This window comes from Platichthys flesus, chromosome 3 (genome assembly GCF_949316205.1).
Source record: "Platichthys flesus chromosome 3, fPlaFle2.1, whole genome shotgun sequence".
Classification (NCBI taxonomy): domain Eukaryota; kingdom Metazoa; phylum Chordata; class Actinopteri; order Pleuronectiformes; family Pleuronectidae; genus Platichthys; species Platichthys flesus.
Genome location: NC_084947.1, coordinates 22,294,320 through 22,316,193, shown reverse-complemented (window position 1 = coordinate 22,316,193; position 21,874 = coordinate 22,294,320). Strand labels below are relative to the sequence as shown.

The 21,874-nt window shown below is 42.6% G+C and overlaps 1 protein-coding gene across 1 annotated transcript; it reads right to left on the bottom strand.

The window, feature by feature from the left end:
* Window positions 1–14,888: 14,888 nt before the first annotated feature.
* On the bottom strand, window positions 14,889–20,606 carry npffr1l2 (neuropeptide FF receptor 1 like 2). The gene is made up of 3 exons (XM_062381145.1): window positions 20,273–20,606; window positions 15,984–16,083; window positions 14,889–15,900 (listed from the first exon to the last, which is right to left on the bottom strand). Exons 1-3 carry the CDS (start codon window positions 20,604–20,606, stop codon window positions 14,889–14,891), a joined length of 1,446 nt encoding a protein of 481 aa, XP_062237129.1.
* Between the last annotated feature and the right edge of the window lie 1,268 nt (window positions 20,607–21,874).

The following is a 21,874-nucleotide window of genomic DNA, read 5'->3' as shown; positions in this document are numbered from 1 at the left end:
CACCTGCTTAAATAAAGTAACATGTCCTCAAACACATCATTAATGTCACTCAGTTGGTTACAATAATTAATTACATGAAAGGTAGATTTTAAAGTGCCCATGTTAAGCTTCTTGTGTTTTTTTTCCTTCCCTCAGAAAACACTGCACCTGAAACACCTTCTGTGAATAGCTTTTTACCATGACATGGACAGATTACACAAATATATTACATCATATGCAATGTAACAGCAACAAAACACAAAGTTAACACAGTAGAATATCCTGTTCCAGTAGTGGTTATATCAGCTGGTTCCTCACTTTTAATATCCGGCTCATTACAGCACATTAATTCAACATTTCTAAATATTGAAGACGAAACACCATCAACCTCGAGCTCTGCCTCCAACATAGAGGGCGTGTTATTCGGATTCAGGAGTTCGTCAAAGTGTTCCTTCCAATGTCCGACGACCTCATCAGTTGAGGTCAACAGAGTCCCATCCTTACTGTACACAGCTTGGATGGTTCCCCGTTTCCCCTTCCTGAGGTGCCGGATAGTCTTCCAGAAACACTTTGGTGCCGACCGAAAGTCCTTCTCCATGGCCTCTCCGAACTTCTCCCACACCCGCTGCTTAGCCTCCGACACGGCAGCAGCTGCAGCCCTTCGGGCCTGTCGGTACCCTGCAACCGAGTCCGGAGTCCTCCAGGATATCTTATCCCGGATGGCCTCCTTCTTCAATCGGACGGCTTCCCTGACCACCGGTGTCCACCACGGCGTCCGAGGGTTACCGCCCCTTGAGGATCCTAAGACCCTGAGGCCACAGCTAGCCACCGCAGCTTCAGCAATGGAGGCTTTGAACATCGCCCACTCTGGCTCAATGCCCCCAACCTCCACAGGAATGCCAGAAAAACTCCGCCGGAGGTGTGAGTTGAAGATACCTAGGACGGGGGCCTCCTCCAGACGCTCGGGGTCTTGTTCGCGAGTGAAAACACTGCACCTGAAACACCTTCTGTGAATAGCTTTTTACCATGACATGGACAGATTACACAAATATATTACATCATATGCAATGTAACAGCAACAAAACACAAAGTTAACACAGTAGAATATCCTGTTCCAGTAGTGGTTATATCAGCTGGTTCCTCACTTTTAATATCCGGCTCATTACAGCACATTAATTCCACATTTCTAAATATTCCCTTTAAGATAAAATAAGATTGGATAAGAACATAGGATAAGATCATTTACAATAGGATGATAATCAGATGCAGTAAGATATGAAAAGATCAACTTTCTTGATCCCATGAAATTCAACATTGTCCCAGCAGCAGGTAGCAAAACGAGGTAGAGAAGGGAACATGGGAAAGTATTACATTTAATAAAATATAAATTAAAAAATATATATTTAAATAAATGTTGTATCCTTGACGTTGGCTAATTATTAATAATCATTAAATATGATTATCAAAATATTATTAAAAGTAATTTGAAATGATAAAGCTATTAATTAAGAATAATGAACAAATTAATTTGAAATGATACGGTTATCAATTACTCACTCATCTCACTCATAGTCATCCGCTTATCCGGGGTCGGGTCGCGGGGGGAGCAGCTCAAGCAGGGGGCCCCAGACTTCCCTTTCCCGGGCCACATTGACCAGCTCTGACGGGGGGGTTCCCGAGGCGTTCCCAGGCCAGTGTTGAGATATAATCTCTCCACCTAGTCCTGGGTCTTCCCCGAGGTCTCCTCCCCACTGGACGTGCCTGGAAAACCTCCCAAGGGAGGCGCCCAGTGGGCATCCTTACCAGATGCCCGAACCACCTCAGCTGACTCCTTTCTAAGTAAAGGAGCAGCGGCTCTAATCCGAGTTCCTCACGGATGACTGAGCTTCTCACCCTATCCCTAAGGGAGACCCCACCCACCCTTCTGAGAAAACTCATCTCTGCCGCTTGTACCCGCGATCTCGTCCTTTCGGTCATCACCCAGCCCTCATGACCATAGGTGAGGATAGGAACGAAGATCGACCGGTAGATCGAGAGCTTTGCCTTGCGGCTCAGGTCTCTTTTCGTTACAACGGTGCGGTAAAGCGAACGCAATACCGCCCCCGCTGCTCCGATTCTCCGGCCAATCTCACGCTCCATAGTACCCTCACTCGCGAACAAGACCCCGAGGTACTTGAACTCCTTTACTTGGGCTAAGGACTCATTTCCTACCCGGAGTAAGCAATCCATCGGTTTCCTGCTAAGAGTCATGGCCTCAGATTTAGCGGTGCTGATCCTCATCCCAGCCGCTTCACACTTGGCCGCCAGCCGATCCAGTGAGTGCTGAAGGTCACAAGCCGATGATCCAATGAGGACCACATCCGCAAAAAGCAGTGATGAGATCCTCAGACCACCGAACTGCAACTTCTCCCCACCACGACTAAGCCTCGATATCCTGTCCATGTATAGTACAAACAGGATTGGTGACAAGGCGCAGCCCTGGCGGAGACCAGCACCCACTGAGAACGAAACTGACTGGCTGCCGAGGACCCGAACACAGCTCTTGCTTTGGGAGTACAGAGCTTGGATGGCCCTGAGGAGAGACCCCCTTACCCCATACTCCCGCAGCACCTCCCACAGTTTCTCCCGGGGGACCCGGTCATACGCCTTCTCCAGATCCACAAAACACAAGTGGACCGGATGGGCATACTCCCAGTCCCCCTCCAGGATCCTTGCGAGAGTGAAGAGCTGGTCCGTAGTTCCACGTCCGGGGCGAAAACCGCATTGTTCCTCTTCAATCTGAGGTTCGACGATCGGCCGAACCCTCCTTTCCAGCACCTTGGAGTAGACTTTACCAGGGAGGCTGAGAAGTATGATACCCCGGTAATTGGTACACACTCTCTGGTCCCCCTTTTTGAACAGGGGAACCACCACCCCGGTTTGCCACTCCTTTGGCACTGTACCCGACTCCCACGCGATGTTGAATAGGCGTGTCAACCATGACAGCCCCTCAACACCCAGAGCCTTTAGCATTTCTGGCTGGATCTCATCAATCCCTGGGGCTTTGCCACTGCAGAGATGTTTGACTACCTCAGTGACCTCCACCAGGGAAATTGACGACGAAACACCATCAACCTCGAGCTCTGCCTCCAACATAGAGGGCGTGTTATTCGGATTCAGGAGTTCCTCAAAGTGTTCCTTCCAATGTCCGACGACCTCATCAGTTGAGGTCAACAGAGTCCCATCCTTACTGTACACAGCTTGGATGGTTCCCCGTTTCCCCTTCCTGAGGTGCCGGATAGTCTTCCAGAAACACTTTGGTGCCGACCGAAAGTCCTTCTCCATGGCCTCTCCGAACTTCTCCCACACCCGCTGCTAAGCCTCCGACACGGCAGCAGCTGCAGCCCTTCGGGCCTGTCGGTACCCTGCAACCGAGTCCGGAGTCCTCCAGGATATCTTATCCCGGAAGGCCTCCTTCTTCAATCGGACGGCTTCCCTGACCACCGGTGTCCACCACGGCGTCCGAGGGTTACCGCCCCTTGAGGAGCCTAACACCCTGAGGCCACAGCTAGCCACCGCAGCTTCAGCAATGGAGGCTTTGAACACCGCCCACTCTGGCTCAATGCCCCCAACCTCCACAGGAATGCCAGAAAAACTCCGCCGGAGGTGTGAGTTGAAGATACCTAGGACGGGGGCCTCATCCAGACGTTCCCAGTTCACCCGCACTACTCGTTTGGGCTTACCAGGTCTATCCGGAAATTTCCCCCATTCCCTGATCCAACTCACAACCAGATGGTGGTCGGTTGACAGTTCCGCCCCTCTCTTTACCCGAGTGTCCAAAACATGCGGCCTCAGATCAGATGACACAATCACAAAATCGATCATTGATCTTCGGCCTAGGGTACTCTGGTACCAGGTACACTTATGAGCACCCTTATGTTCGAACATGGTGTTTGTTATGGATAATCCATGACAAGCACAGAAGTCCAATAACAAACGACCGCTCGGGTTTAGATCAGGGAGGCCGTTCCTCCCCACCACGCCTCTCCAGGTGTCTCCATCGTTGCCCACGTGGGCGTTGAAGTCACCCAACAGAACTACGGAGTCCCCTACTGGAGCCCCATACAGGACTCCATTCAGGGTCTCCAAGAAGGCCGAGTACTCTGAGCTGCTGTTTGGTGCATACGCACAAACAACAGTCAGAGTTTTCCCCCCTACAACCCTTAGGCGCAGGGAGGCGACCCTCTCATCTACCGGGGTAAACTTCAACACCGCGGCGCTCAGCCGGGGATTTATGAGTATCCCCACACCCGCCCTGCGCCTCACGCCCTCGGCAACTCCGGAGAAGAATAGAGTCCAACCCTTATCCAGGAGTACGGTACCAGAGCTGAGACTGTGCGTGGAGGTAAGCCCCACCAGATCTAACTGATAGCGCTCCACCTCCCTCACAAGCTCCGGTTCCTTTCCCCACAGCGAGGTGACGTTCCACGTCCCCAGAGCCAGCTTCTGCCGCCCGGGTCTGGTCCGTCGAGAACCCTGACCTTCGCTGCCACCCATGTGGCTGCGCACCCGACCCCAACGGGTCTTCCCACAGGTGGTGGGCCCATGGGATGAAGAGAGGGGGGGTGCCATATAGTTTGTTCGGGCTATGCCCGACCAGGCTCCATGGCAAACCCGGCCACCAGGCGCTCGCCATCGAGCCCTCCGTCTGGGCCTAGCTCCAGAGGGGGGCCCCGGGCTTCCTCCGGGCCGGGTCACCTCTCCTCTTTTTCCGTTATTCATTGAGGTTTTTTGGTTATCAATTAAGAATAGTTAAATAATTAATGATAACAATAAAATTATCAATTAAGAATAATGCATTCTGTAATTACTATTTATCGACGACGGGGCACCAATCTCAAAATTTAATATTAATGATTATATAAAACAATGAAGGGTTTTAAGTTCGAGCACAGGCTATAATAATCCAGTTGTATTCACATACATATGCACAAATGATCACAAGATACAGATACTTTAATTACAAAAGGATTTATTAAAGGGGTAATAAAGATAATGTTATTCAATGACTCTTCATTTAACAAAACTCCAATATTTCAAAGACAACCATAGCAGCAGCACTTTTCACAACTTAGAACACACGTAATGTTGTATCTCTGTGTGTGTGTGTGCCTGTCTGTCTGTGTCTCTATGTGTTGTGTGTGTGTGAGAGAGAGAAAGGGGGAGTGGCAATGGCGTAAGTGATGCAGTCACGTGGTGACATAGTCTTGCCGTATTCACGATGGTTGACCACTCATGTGATTCAAAATGGAGGATTATGTTGATGACGCCATGAGGCCGATATCAGTTTACCACTCGGTACCCAAGCGGGCATTTTGTACCGATCTTTTGATCGGTATGAACTCAGTCTCCCAGGGTGAAACATGTTTTTTTATTGTTCTTGGGAAAATCAAAGAACTCAGTCTTCCAGGGGGCAACAGGTTTTATTATTCTCCCAGGATGCCCAGAGGTGTGAGAAAAGCCACAATGCTCACCTCCTATTGGTCACTCTGGCCCCTGACCCTCGAGGTCACCAGGCCAGTATAAGGGGACATCTGCCCCAAATTCTTCCTCTTTCCATCCACCCACTCTCTTCTCCTGCATCCGCCGGGGGGGGGGGGCTGCTCCAGCTTTCTTCTCTTCCCAACAAACAACCGGAAGTCATAGGTACAGCTTTCCAACTCATCTTCTCAAGGAAACCTCCTCTCAAATCAAGCTTTTCCAAACTCCTAGCAGCGACTCAATGTCCTGTAGGTAAGATTCAACAAGCAACGGAGCTCCACCGCTTAACATACACACAGACACGCATAGCACTTCACCTAGTTAAACCTTCCCCCTCTATCGGTCGTTAAGCAACTTCAGAAGAAGGGGGGGGGGCTGCTATCTTATGGGGCATCTTTAAAGCCCACAGGACGGTGTTACTCTTTACATACACACTTACATACACATCCTTGTTATTAAGAACGTTTGTTTAGTAATTTGTGTGTTTTTATACTTTATTATGTTCACAAATGTTCTGTCATTAATGTTGCATAAGTGAACTTTGCCAACCGTTACACTGTTAAGAACTCCATAACCTTCACCGTTCATTATATAATCTTTAATAGTAAATATTGAGATTTCTAAGTGAACTGGATCTAAATGACACTGATCTTAATCAATAAATTGGCTATCTTTTCTCTTCTGTGAAGGGTGGTGCCCCGCGAGAACTTTAACCAGCTACAGTTATAATCTAATATTAATATTTTAAATATTAATGTTTTATATTTTATTTTGATAACCAAATGTATTGAATGCCTAAAGGCACACCATTCTATGGTAATCACTTTTTAAGCATTATTGCACAACACCAGTGAATTTCGTGGTCTCTCAAGCTGTGCTGCGGTGGTTCAATTGGTGACAATGGAGATCAGCGCTGGACTGAAAAGGAGCAGATTTTCCTCATGCTCTTCGACGGAATGAACTTCGTCCGTCTGCAGGGATACATTGGCTCTCAGCCAATGTAATGTCAAAATTCAAATCTCAGGGAGCAGCTAGAAATACAGTGGGGGTCCTCCTGGGCCTGCTGGAGATGTCTCCCCTCCAGAGTAACTTTTGGGCTGGCTTTTGGAATGCTCTACAGGCCTCAGTCTTTGTGTAATGGTCAGCACTCTGGACTCTACCCCAACATAAAAATGCTGAGAATATGTCAATATTATACACCTGAAGGAGTTGAGGGATTAACGTAGTCCGGAGATCTTCTCGTTTTGTGCGCCTCTTGGCGTGCGTTTATTTTGACAAACAATTCACCAACAGAGAACTTCCGGGCGTCACCAAATCGTCCGCTTTTAACGACCCCCATTGCACTTGTTACCTTGGTAACCCCACACCTCCTTACCGGGTGTGTAAGTGTGCAAACCACAGTGCAATCAATTATTGTAATTAGTCTTTGGTGAATTCTGTCTATCACCTGTCCCCTACATACGTCCCCCCAGAATTCACACACAAAGTTAATACGTTGGGGCTCGAATCACCCGACCTGCACGGCTCCTTAAAAAACGTGAGTTGGGGACGTAGTCAGGGGCTTAACTGGAGGAACGAGTGGGCATGTTTCAGTCGGTCCACAGATACATGTTCTGGTTCACCGCCAATGTCCACGATAAAAGCTCTGGGGCCAGCCTCAATGACACGAAATGGACCGTCATAGGGACGTTGAAAGGGCCCGCGATGAGCATCCTGATGAATGAACACATATACCGCAGAATGAAGTTTGACAGGGTTATGAGAACGAGGGATTCTGTGTTGCGGTGTGGGAACTATAATGAAAACCTTGGCATTGTCCAGGAGTGTAGCTCGTTGTTGTGCTGCTGACCAAGAAACTGTAGTGTCAAGGACAAAATCCCCAGGGACTCTCAATGACTGGACATAAACTAACTCGGCATGAAGCTTGTAGGTCATCCTTAGTGGCGTTCCTTAGCCTCAACATGACCCATGGAAGCCTGTCGACCCAGATACCGTCCTTGAGCTGTCATTTAAAGCAGCTTTCATAGAACAATGGAACCGCTCGCACAGCCCGTTTGCCTGCGGATGGTATGCGATGGTGCTCTGAAACTTAGTTCCCAGGCTCTCTGCCACTATGTTCCAGAGCCCAGATGTAAACTGCGGGCCCCGGTCAGACGAAATGTCAGATGGGACACCGAACCGAGCGACCCAGGTGATGATAAATGCCTGAGCCACATCAGCCGCTGCTGTTTTAACCAAAGGAAAAGCTTCCAGCCAACGAGCGGTTCTGTCAACCATGGTGAGAAGGTGTGTGAACCCCTGAGAGGCCCAACCAGGTCCAGGTTAACATGGTCGCATAAATTTAATATGCATATATAGACTTTTATGTTATGCAATATGAATATGATGAGATGATAATACATAAATTGTGTGCAACTTCATAGTAGTATACTGAATAGTGTACTATATATAGTGTAACTATATCACAATATAAATTCACAATAGTAAACATTATTTTTTGAATAAATAAGATAGATACAATAGGAGACAGAGAAATGTAATAATATAACTGGTACATAAGATAGTTGGAAGTACTGTGCAAGAGGACACTAACTTTGCGGCTACCCGCTTCAGTTTGAAACGGAAAGATGAGATGTTTAAGGATAAAAATGAGTTTGATATTAAATATTTAGAGTTCATTTCCTCCATCAGTATTTGCACAGTATTTGTGTTATTCTCGAAACTACATCAGAACCTTTGCCATTGTCACCGTGGCTACAGTGGTGTTAACAGCTGATCAGGAATCCTCTGGTTTAGGTGTCTGACATTTCAGACACAGGAGTCGTTCACCAACTACAGAGCCTACCTGTCGTTTAAATGTAAATAGAAGTGTGGAGGCTGTAACAAGGTAAATCTGTAAACTATCTATCCCTTATTACAAATAAATATTCAATTTCAGACGATAAACTTACTTAAAGGGATTAATAAAAGAATAGTCTGTCTGGTAATCCCGCTGCTAACACACCCAGTACATCAATATTAGTAACTCTCACAAGTAAAGAGCTTTTAAACAGCTTGATCTATTATCTTCATTTTAACCTGCTCCGGATCAGGTTAGCCATTCAGCATGAGTTACCATGATTGACCCCGTTATGAAGTAAACAAGCTTCACAGGTCTGGAAACTAAACCTCAAAAGCACAAATCCTGCTTCGTACTTCAGGCCCCTGCACTGCCTAAGTATGTTAATATTACAAAGAAACACATGGGCCTATAGGTGAAACATTTATTGCAAACATCCCGCAAAAATAAAACCTACACTGCAGATAATGGACACATTACATATGAAAACATGTTATAAATCACTTTATCCTTTGCAAAAAACATATAGATGTATTGCGAGTGCATTGTGTAACCTGATAATTGGTTTTAATGATTTGCCGTTCATTCTTTTACCCTGAATAAGAGTTGAAATTCGCAGCCTTCCCTCAGGAGCAAAAATCACTTGAAATTCAAAATTTCTCATATATTGTGATAAGCAGATTTGAATCTTCATAACAATTTTGGCCATATCATCCCACCGCAAATGCAGCTAAGAAAGAATACAGTTTGATTATCTGTTAATGTAAGTGACAGGTATGGGCGACACACATCTGTCACTTATACCTGTCACTTACACCTGAAGTACAATCACAAATCATTTGAGCGAAGGATGACACAAAACTGAAATACTTCCCCATCTACTGGATTGACTATCACAGCTATCACAGCTCCACTAACATTGACCCAGTACACTGCCACATGGAAATCTATGTGCCGCTTGTTTATTTATTAAATCTATCAAACTTAATCATTTACGACATGGATGATCCACTACGGCAGCATTTCCTACTAATGGCTACCCTGGCACGGCGACTCGTGTACGCCTTGCCGTTGGAGTCACATTTTAAAAATCGTCTTCCATCTCTCAAGTTTAAACAGGAAATCAATCTTGCTTTGAGGTTACAGCTCATCTGAGCAGAGTTTTCCTTCTTCCGTGCAAATTTCTCACACTAGCATATATCAATATAATAAAAGTTGAAGATGAGAAAAAAAACATCTTCAATTCAATAATATACTTATCTTTAACAGTTCATATAAGTCAAAACCTAGTACATGAATATTAACAGAATCACTGGGTCAAAAGCTTAAAAGTCAACAACATTCAGGACAATTTATCATTGCAAGCCACAAATATATAGTAGCAACATGGTTCTCCTGAGGTGTCACCACAGAATTAGTTCACTGACAATAATGTGGAGCATCTGCTTGTGACATCAACACATTCAAGTGATTACAACAGGAAACAAGCATTGGGCTTTACCGAACAGGACAGAACTACACACTAGTGATAGTGATATCAAGCACAAGATTGACAAGTTACACCACACCAGAGACTGCTTAGCCATAAAGATGGCACTAGAACACACCCCAAAGATTCCCAATTTAACATACATCTCAAGGAAATCCTTCTGTTGTCATCTCTATCTCTTTGGTTGTGGCCCTTGTAGATGTATCTATACAAAGCAGATTCTGTAAGTTTGTGGATATATAACTTATAATTGTGTTTAAGGTCTTTTGAATGATAGCAACTTTTTTACTCGCATAGTACATTGCACTGTATTTACTTGTAAACTAGCTTTGTTCTAAGTATATTCTCATCAGTTTATTATGAAAATACTTTTTTTACATCAGAGTCATAAATAAAACTGTTCTTACAATATACAGTAGGCCATATTGACATGGCGGCCATTTTCCTCTGTCAGGGTGATGAGCTCCAGTTTTTGTTTGACTTATAAACCTGAGCTTCTCAGTAGTGTAGTTGCAGACGCAAATGGCTGCTGTGTAAACATGGTGTCTACCTCAAGTGAGCACAAGATTTAGAGCAGACAGTTACTAACTCTTAACAGAAAAAAAGAAAACACTTACAATATTTTTAATATGTAAAATATAATTGATTTTCAATTACTTCATTAAACTTTATTTTCAATAACTTATGGCTTTTAAGAACACTTTATTTCAGCCAAGTGAACACCACCTGTAGGCCAACTGGCACAACAGTACTGCAGAGATAACACCTGAGACTACATTACTACTAACATCATGATATTTCCAGGGGAACAGTCGCCATGCCGACTCCCTGTGTGTTCTTTAATCATAAACTATGCAGGGGTTTTATCAAGCACATTTAGTTCCCAAGTGGTCCTCATTGTCCTTCTTCCAATTCAAACACAATGTTCTTGAGTATTGTTCTTATCCTGAAAATATTATTACGTATTCTAATATTAATAATCAAAAACATCCTAAAGTTGGCAAAAATGTTACTCACAAGTATGAGGTATGTAAAATACATAGTCAAAATAAAAGCATCAATGGCCTTGCCCTTAGAATTGTTTTTAATGCTGAAAGCAAATTGTTTTACCTACTAAATAGTACTACTTGATTTGTTAACATTTCCAAAATCTGTGAGTTTTACTGTATTTCTACAGTGATTATTTTACAATCTTGAGAAAACTTTCAACAATGAAGAATCTTATTAAGGCTGGAATGTCTCACCGTCTATTCTTATATAAACGGACAAACTTCTTTCATGCGTAGGCACAGTGAGAGTTCCACAACCAAATGCCTTTCTGTTCAATTCAACATTTATACCAACCTAGTAGTTGGGTGAAGGTGAGACAGTGAGAAGCTTTTGAACACTTGATGGCACATAGTAAACGTCCTCCTGGAGACTTTCAAACCAGGGCTGGGGAACCTCCAGCCAGTGATACTAGTCATGAATTCAAAAAGATTCTGGCGGTATTTTTTTGACGAAAGAAATAACTTGGTTAGATTGACGTGTTCTTTGTGGTGATCCCTTCTGGCTGTATGTCTGTCAGTTCACATTCAGGACAGGCTAAAGAAAAGAAACACGTGGCTGTTACATGTGAAAGTGTAATTGTTGAAAACCCTTACTGGTGGCTGTCAAGAATTGTTTTCCTCAAAGAAAACGATACTTGCTTGATTCTTGTTGTTGTGGGTATGTACCCTCATTGTTGAATGCAGATATTGTGAGTCGCTTTGGATAAAAGCGTCAGCTAAATGAAAATGTAATGAAACAAGGGGTATGTGCTGAATCACTTGTCAAGACTCTTTACAGTAGCACTGGACACTTTTTTTTTGATGAAGTAAAAGTTCAAAAGCCAGTGTGTCTGGTTTACAGAGCACACTCACAGTGCTGATCAAGCCCAGTATAGGGAATTCATTACAGCTGGAAACATGCAGCTAAACTGGGTGATTTTGCAAAGACAAACTCCTGAGGATGAACGCTCTTCAACCGTAATACATTACTGAATGTCACGTTTTTTTGTTTGATTTAATATGAAGAGAGAGTATTGAGCTCATCACTTTTGGATTGATAAATTAAGTCTGGCTTTATCTTATTTACGCACTGGCTAACTTGAATACTGAAGTGTCTGTGATTTTATTTGCATCAAGGAGGGTATTGATTGTGTAGACTGCTGGATATTGAGGTATTTGACCATTAGTTTTGTGGTTGTCCATTTGCAATGTTGTGGATGTACGTGTTATTGTTTGAAGGCACACATTTTTAAGTAAAAGCTTGACGTATAATATCACAGTTTTTATAATACTATTTTGCTATAGAATTATTAACTATATGATTGTTGCATTACTAATCTACCCGTACAATAGTAACGAAGGTAGATAGTTGTAATGTAGCTGCAAGAGTGGTAAAGCAAGCATGCTGGAAATGATTACCTGTCTGTGAAGTGTTATCATCTACATAGTTCAGGTCAATTAACCTTTTGTTATGAAGAGAAAGGCTGAATAAAGTGAGATCATGTATATACAAAGACGTTTATAGACGGATGTTTTGGTTGCACTCATAACTGCAGAATGAGGTCACCATTCATAGAATCTATAGAAGCCTGAGAGCATTTTGTAATGATTGTTATGGTTTATGGTCAAGTATTATGAATGAAACATAGTCCTATCATCGGCTGAGCTTTTTGTCCTTCAGTATGTGGTGCAAATTAATCCGGATAATTTTGTGTCTCTGCAAGAACAATTTCATTAGATTGTATAATAAGTTCAGCTATGTTTTCTTCACACTATGGTACAAATCTGGTGGCTGTGTGCATCTGAGTGATTTAAACACTAACATTTTTTGTCATAACTTGTTCCCAAAAGATTATAGCTTGTATGCACAAGATAAACAAAATTCAGGGGCTCTGTAGTATTGAAATTGCAAATCCTGGTAATTCACTTTTGATTTTGCCATTAACAATGTAATAACTGTTAAAATAACTTAATATTTGATGATTCTACACATACATTTGTTTCTTCATAGGGTTCAAACTTTACCTACTGCTTACATTAATTTTTCTACTTAAAATAAAAGCAGTACCCAGAAGTAAGGACGCATGCCACCACTGCATTCACCCCATCCGATCTTGGGCTTTTGTAGGTCCTTCCAAATCTCTGGGCAATAAATCTTGTTGTGTGAACTGGCAACTTCGTGCTACAGATGAACACACACCATGTTAGTAGTATGCTGAACAAATTGAAGGAAATGGTAAATAATCCTCCAAAGATCATCCAGGGTCCATTCATCTTGTGGCGCAGTAAAATGTGATGCAAATAAAATATAATAAATAAATAAAAATAGCGAGAAAGATGCAATGTACATTTATGTTGTAGTAGTCATCCTGAATATAGGCTGGATTATTGTAGAACACTTGTTAAACCCAACAATGGTTTGACCTTCAAAAATGTTCCTTTGGCCTGTTCACTCATTTTGCTAGCAGGTATTGGAGAGCAGTAATGAGGGCCTTCATTTATGTTAATCATATAAGTTGCAGATTTGTAACTTTCTCTAACTGAACTTGGCACTTGAAGCTCTTAGCTTTAACATACTAACGTGTAAAGTCAAGGGTTGGATTTTCGGAGTTTCACGAGGCTTGTATTTCAGTGCCCTCTTTGAGCTGTACTTGAAAACCGACAGTGATAAGGGTGAATATTACATTACATTACATTTCATTTAGCTGACGCTTTTATCCAAAGCGACTTACAATAAGTGCATTCAACCCTGAGGGTACTTACCAAGGACGACAAGAATCAAGAAAGTACAATTTCTTCAAAATAAAGCAAAACTACAAAGTGCTATAAGTAAGTGCCACTAAAGTGTTAGTTTCCAAAAGTTGCTAGTTTTTTGTTTTTTTTTGTTTTTGTTCAAGGTAAAGTCGGAAAAGGTATGTTTTTAGTTTTCGGCGGAAAATGTGTACATTTTCTGATGTTCGGATGTCAATGGGGAGCTCATTCCACCATTTAGGAGCCAGGACGGCAAACACTGTGTGTACCGTTTGACCATGTCCTGGATGTAGACTGGACCGGATCCGTTCACAGCATGGTACGCAAGTACTAGTGTTTTGAACCGGATGTGAGCAGCCACTGGTAACCAGTGAAGGGAGCGGAGGAGAGGAGTAGTGTGAGTGAATTTAGGTTGGTTAAAAAACAGTCAAGCTGCTGCATTCTGAGGATGAACGCTCTTCAACCGTAATACATTACTAAGGTCGGATGGCAGTAGGAGGTAGACCTGCCAGGAGGGAGTTACAGTAATCTAGGCGTGAGATGACCAGAGCCTGGACCAGAACCTGCACCGCATTCTGAGTGAGAAGGGGGCGTATTCTCCTGATGTTGTACAGCATAAATCTACAGGACCGTGTTGTTGCAGTAATGTTGGCAGTAAGGGAGAGTTGGCTATCGAGTGTTACGCCCAGGATCCTAGCCGTCTGAGTGGGGGTTAACACGGAGTTGTCAAAGTTAATAGTCAGTTCGTGGATGGGAGAGTCTTTCCCTGGAAGGAAAAGTAGTTCAGTTTTGTCAAGATTAATCTTCAGGTGAGAGATGTCGGTCAGACAGGCAGTGATTTGTGCTGCTACCTGTGTTTCTGATCGGGGGAAAAGACAGGATTAGTTGGGTGTCATCGGCATAGCTATGGTAGGAAAATCCGTGTGAGTGAATGACAGAGCCGAGGGAGTTGGTGTACAAAGAGAAGAGGAGAGGACCAAGGACAGAACCTTGAGGAACCCCAGTAGTGAGGGGACAAGGTTCAGACACAGATCCTCTCCAAGTTACCCTATAAATAAGGTGTTGTGCTAACCTTTAGAAATATTGGGCCAGACGACCGTAACCTTAATGGACGGAGTGGCACCTCTCGTGAAGCCACTAAAGATGTTCCAGATTGGCAAAGCAAGGGAATAGGCAATTATAAGTGTTCACGTTAAAGTTGCACTGCCTTGAGCTACGATTGTGATGTGTTGCCATCGTTTCTAGTGAAATCACATAATTTATAGTTGCCTTTTGTTTTTGTTTAGCGGTGTGAGTGTTCCCATGCATGATACACTGTCACTGCCTGTGAACTGACCCTTTCGGACTCTTCATTATTGCCTTTCATGGGTAAAGGTACCATTTCTAATCCTTGATTTGAATGACATCTCTCTGACTGGACCATCTCACATTGCCCTTTTGCACTCCTATTCACCTCTGCTGTGTCATTCACCTTGTTGTCATTATGGACTCGATTTCTAGGCCCCAACACGAGGTGGTTGCGATTGCTATTGTCCTCTCTGAAGTCTGTACCACCACAGGCAGCCAGCCCAGACCTTCCTTTCCTGTCCAACCTGGAGACCCTCCTCCCAATCTGGCACTCTATGATGCAACAGAGGGGCCTGGACTTGCACACGGCCTGGAAGCCTCTCCTAAAGTTTTCATTGTAGTAGCCATAGATGATGGGGTTGATGCAGGAGTTGGAGAAAGCCAGCCAGTGAGCGAAGGGGAAGATGTAGCTGGTCAGAATGTCAAGCTGGTCCCTGTTCAAGCCTGCATAGTCCGTCATCATCATCAGGGTCCAAAGGGGCAACCAGGACAGCATGAACAGCAGCGCCACCAGGGTGAGCATCTTTATCACCTTGATCTTTTTCTGTGATATCATTGGCTGGCCACCGCTTCTACGTCCCTCCTGGACTGCATTGTCAAGCTGTGGCTCTCTGTTTGCAACCATGGAGGAACACAGTTTGACTCCGATGCTTGTGTACATCAGGGTGATGACGGTGAGGGGCAACAGGTAGACGTTAGCGAACAGAACTGCCGTGTAGACCTTTCTCATCTTTGGGTTGTCAAAGTTTTCATAGCAGCTGTACACAGGGAGCGTGTGGTTGAAGTCGTCATTGTACACCAAGTAGTGGAAAGGAAACTTCTCCACAGTCAGTGCCATAGCAGCTGGACACATAATACCCACTGCCAATACCCAGATAAAGATGATGGCTGCCTTGGCTACAAGTACAGTTGGCTTGTGTTGTAGGGGGTACACTATACAGCGAAACCTGTCGTGGATGAGAAAAGCATTGCCTTTCAGCTTAGCAACAATTCGAAGTGATGTCAAATGTCAGACTGAGAACTCACTAACCTCTCCACAGCAATGGCCACCAGGGTAAAAACTGATGCAGACACTGACACGCCCTGCACAAAGCCACTCATCTTGCACATGGTGTTGGAAAAGGGCCAGCCTGTTGAAAAAAAGTGACAAATGCTGAATAGAGCGGTACTCAGGCTGAAAGCTAATCCAGTGAAATAACAGTCACTATAAGCATTTCTCAGGCCAATTCTGTTTTGTTTTGATTGACTTTCACATCTCTCATAGTAGAGCATTTAGCTAATATTTCCCCAAGGAGTTGCCACGGGAAAAATAACTACAATAACCTACAATAACCCAAAAAATAATAATAGTGAATGTGGTGGTTAGAAAACGACAGTTAATTAAACAAGCCACTGCCTGTTTAATTATGAGGTATGATTTATGATCTGCAAGAAAGACAAGGAGCCCCTACATTATATAAAATATTCTAGGACCCCCCCTCCCCTTTACACATTATGTCCCTTACTATAATATGACATAGTCATTCACGTCTACTTAATTATGTGAGGACAAAACACAAGAGAAATGTTTTAGAATTCATGACATGTACAAAAGACTACATGTACAAAAGACTACATGTACAAAAGACTACATGTACAAAAGACTACATGTACAAAAGACTACCAAATCTGGAGATACTTTTATAAGAGTGTCTCAGAGGTTCTATACCCCCCACTGATTTAAGGAACTAGTGCAGTGCTTTTAACACTTTGAGTCTCAACTGTGCAATATTCACTGTGCTATATTCATTTGTCAGTGCAATATCAACGGTTCATGTGCAATCCATTCACTTAACATATTCTCACACATCATATATTTCTGCCGGTCTTTACACTGTATAGGGGAGAGTGGGGTAATGTGAAACATTTTTTACATTTGCTCCCCTCTAGGCGAGCTAAAATGATATATCAGTGAAGTTAATACTTTTCCTTAATTCTGGATGTTTCTTAACAATGGAAATGATCAGATTGTCTTCAGGACAAAGGGCGGTGCAAATATGATTGTTTTTATTGATTTATGATTATTATGATTCATGTGATCTCTTGCAAACCCTAGCTTACCTGCACATTGTTTTTATGTCCAATTGGCAGGGACAGGGATATTGTTTTTCTCTGTGTATTCAAATGCCAGTTCACGGCACTTAACTGGAGCAAGGCCATGGAACTGGTCAGCTAGTTGTTTCAAGTGTTTGGCAAGCTCCTCCCCATCTCATCTGTGAATATTCTCTTTACCTCAGCTATTGCACCCCAGGCTACTGATTTTACTTCCCCTTTCTCTCTTATCTTAATGAATCTTTTGAGGGTTGTCTTATCAATATTTCTACCCCTTCCAGCTTTTCTTATGGACTTCTTTCCTTGCATGACCTCAGCGGCTGCACTCTCCATCTCTGCGAGCACTATATTCCACAGAATCCAAACATACACAGCAATAATCTAATTCTCTGATTTTAATCTCAGTCTATTTCTGAGCTGTTAACTCACCATTTTAGTAATATCCTCTCTCCACTTAATTATTCTATCAATTTTATCCTACATTTCTTTTTCTTTTTTGACTGAATGTGTCTAATGATAATTTAATATACGACACAACGATAATAAACAGACACAAAAATAAACAGGGACGACAGTTTAAATAAAAATCATAAATAAATAAGTGTTGTCTTTTGAGACAACATTGTTGTTTTCTTGATTGTATGTTGTGTATTCCAATATAACAACCATCATTATATGGTAATGGAGTGCCGTATTTTTGTTTGGGTCATCTCTAACCATATGTTTCTCACAACGACGGAGGGAACAAAATCAATGGAGAGAAACTGAAAGCCTTCAATCCCATCCACTTATCCCTCTGTAAACACTGCCCTTGTGAAAGATCCTGTTGCCTTGTAGAAATGTCATTATCCTATGAGGTAGTTCCTTTTCAAAATTGGTCCGCTCTTCTTTGTCTGGAAGTTATGTGTGGTATTGTATTCGTAGGAGGAGAAAACTAGATGATAAATTGATAAAACTTGGATTTTTTCAGTGACCATGCCATTGAAACCATTAGTGGTTAGAATCTCCTCCAGCTCTATCAATTATTAGAAACAATTCAACTGCATGTAGCCTTTATGTCCTTTATCTGTGGCCTTTCAGCGATCAATTTGTATTTCATATTTAATTGAATTCATATCTCTGAACGTGAGACGCAGGAGCTTGCTGACAGACAGCGTCCTCAGGCTCTCGTTTGGTCCTTTCTATAAGAAGGTAATTGAAATGGACGATAACCTCCACCTCTGATAATACTGTGAAATGATTAGTGTTCTTCCATAATAGATTAAGTGTTGAGGCCAGAATTGTTTGTGTTGTTAACAAAAACATGATCTTTAGAACCCACATGTAAATCATTTATTTAGAGTAGTGAGGCTTAGACTGCAAGATTCGTTGATGAATTGACAGTAAACTTCTGGATTTACAGAAGAGGAAGGGTGATAATTTGGCTGATGTTGGAAGATGATATGTTAAACTGTGGTAACGTTAATGACAACAAATCTATAAGTGAGTGAAGCAATCTATTGAGGTAAATTGAGAGAATGTAGTTTTGTGGCTGGTAACCTCAAGTCGGGCACAGGTGGATTCTCTTCGAGACGTCTTTAGTTCAGTCAAGACCACTTTCAAAGACATCGTAATTTTCTTCTGCATAAGTTACATTTGTCGGTATGACTATGTCTTAGCTTTTCCACATGCATACGTTGAAAGGCTAAGACAGAGAGAACAAACCTTGTTATCCTTCCATGTGCCTACATGGGAGGCTTAAGACAGGCAGAGCAGCAGCAAGACCCCCAAAACTCAAATAGCAGGCAAACCTCCCTGGCACGTGGAAGAGTCAGTAGGAGGAGCTGCTTGGCTCGACAAGGAAGTCAGTTAGTGAGCCAACTTAATTTACACAGTAGCAATAGCTAGAGAGCTGGTAGGAAAGGTGAAGCAATTATTTTGCTGCTGCCAGCAGAGATGGTCGCACTCCCCACGGTTGTGTTCTGCGGCTGCAACGTAGTTGCTGGAGGTTGGTTGACATGGCTTGGTATGAGTCATGCATTTGCACAGTGCATGAAGGAGTTATACGTTTTATCCTGTTGAGGCCGGCATTTTGTTGCTAGGAGATGGTGCTAAGATTATATGTATTTGTTTTGTAATTGGTTCAAGTTAATTCATCAAACATGTTAAGTCTTGGGCAGATGTTGTTTATGTTAATTTAATTGGGATTTGCTGAAAGTCAGAAAATGTTTCAGCATCAACAGACTTGTCCTTAAACTGAGTTTATAGTTAATGGGATTCTAGTATTGGCACATAGACTGCCCACTGAACCACTACAGCTATATAAGATGTTCACTGCCTAGAATATATGTATACATCAGTTCCACACTGAGAAAACCAAACTGTAATTTGTCAGCTTTGGCTGTATTGTCACCTACATGTGTCCAAATCTAGGAAAATATTATTTGTGAGAGCGGCTGAATCCTTTGACCCTTTGGCTTTAGGTATTTCGTTGTTGTGTCGACTATGAGGTAGCTCACATTGGATGCTGCTATAGCCATGTAAAGAATGTGTTGCCATCAGAGTTGAGTGTTAACTTGACACACTCTGTGATATTTATGATGATCTGCTTTGTGATTTAGTCCAGCTAATACACAGCCAGTACTGTGTAATAGCCAATGCTATGTAAAAACGTTGATTGAAAACAGTAAAGATCACTTCTTTGAATTGTATCACATATCACATTTTGTATTTTTAGTTATTCAATACAGTTTTGATTTCCCAAAATAACGGCAGGTGTTTATTTTCTACACACATACTGTACAAACACAGAAGCAAGTCAGGTATGTTACTAGAATTCAGCATAGTATTGGTGTCAAACAGGTCAACACAATTATTGTAGGCAGCAGATAACTACTCAACAATAAACTGCTATCACTGGATGAGAGGAGGAGAGGAGAAGTGTTGTGTTGCTTCAACAAAAGGGGAGAGAAACACAATTTATACCTCTTAACACGTGTTCTCAAGTTAATCATTTACAAAGGTGTCGCTGTGGTGCAGATGCCTGATGCTGTGTGTGTTGTAATACAGGCATCAGGAACATCTCTGTTTGAAGGTGACTGCAGTGAGCCAAGGGGCTGCATTTACTGTCACAACTCACCACCTTCTCCATTCTGTAACCAGGGCTGACTGCACGGCCATAGCCTAATATTCAATGGTGAGCCTGAATGGTGCTATGGAAGAGATAATGACCTACGGAAGGGTATTCACCTGTGAGGAGATTGTCGACCAGTGTTGTAGGAATGCAGAAGATGCCCACCAGCAGGTCACTGATAGCCAGGTTGAGGATGAAGAGGTTCGTAACCGTGCGCATGTGACGGTTTTTCAGTACAATCAGACAAACCAGGATGTTCCCAACCATGCAGAGCAGGAAGATGAAGAAGTACGCCAAAATGTAGCTGGCAGCCACATAGAGAGAGTGCTGATAATATGGGAAAAATGTAATGTTTGTGACATTGGTGAAAGCATCTATGCTTGTGTTTGTAAGGGCTTCTGTGGTGGCTGATTCCTCCAACTCCATTCCTTCCTCGCCCAGTATCTCCATCGTTTAAGTGACACAACACTGTTAAGCAGAAAGAGAAGAGATAATGTCAGCGTAGTGGTTAGAACTGTCCCCTCAAAACAAGATCACACGTAGTCAGCTCTTAGTTCAGGTCTGAACGAACACAAATACATCCTGAGATCTGATCACTTAGACCACCTTCAGTGGAGGTCTGGGACACATGTGGCAACATTCTTAAAATTGTTTGAAAATGAATGCATGCGTCCTAGGCGACAAATGAAGGACAGCTCAGATGACCTCCTCTGACATTCCAAAATTTCCCTTAAAGCTGTCCAATTGTGCTCGGAGCTCTCAAGACAGATGTTGATACCAGGTCTGAACAGGGCCAAAGATACTTTGAATCCCGATTCAGTTGGGTTCTTTCTGTTTGGAGTGTGCACATTCACCCTTTGTCTGCGTGGGTCATGAATGAATCCTGACCTTAAAATATTTTATTCAGAGCATGAAAAATTGGAGCCAAGGCAAAAATACTTTGCACGTACTTTTTAAGAGAATAGAAACTTTTCTGAAGTTTGACATCATAACCTGGTTCCTGAGTCTGAAAGTGGACTGCAGAACCTTATTATAAACTTTGTGATCAAATTTTTGGTGAAAAACAGACAACACTACATTTAAACACAACACTTACAATTATGGTTAATGATACAGGTGTACTTAAATCAAAATATTTCAAAAACCAGTTCAACAGCCTGTTTTTGTTTATTAGTGTGCAAAACTGTGTACAGCGGGAGACTTCAGCTCGGTTGTACTCTAGTGTTTGCTGTTTGGGATATTCGACAGCACCTTAAAGCATAGTTCAACGAAAAATTAAAATTCTAGATTTATTACTCACCACTATGACGATGGTGGGGTAAGGGTAACGTTTTTGAGTGCAAAAAACTACAACAACAAAAAAATACCTAAAGCCAAACGGTCGAAGGATTCAGCAACTTAGTCGAGCAACAAATGTTTGAAAACAATTCATTATAAAGTTATGACGAGTTGGGAGCTGGAGTATTTTTGCTGAATTTCCAGACTGTAGAGTGGATCTGCACTTATTCATATTTGTATATGTAAGTTATGTATAATTGAAACATTTCACAGTTAATATGTAAAATTTCAACCTCATATTGGCTTTAGTAATACAAAAAAACTGTTCTTATTGTTGGCTTCCGGGGCTAACCCTACGGTATTAGATCTGATCAGTCCTTTATATCTGCTGCTAGCTAGAGGATTTTCAAATCATAACTGATTGTGAAAATTTGGGAGAC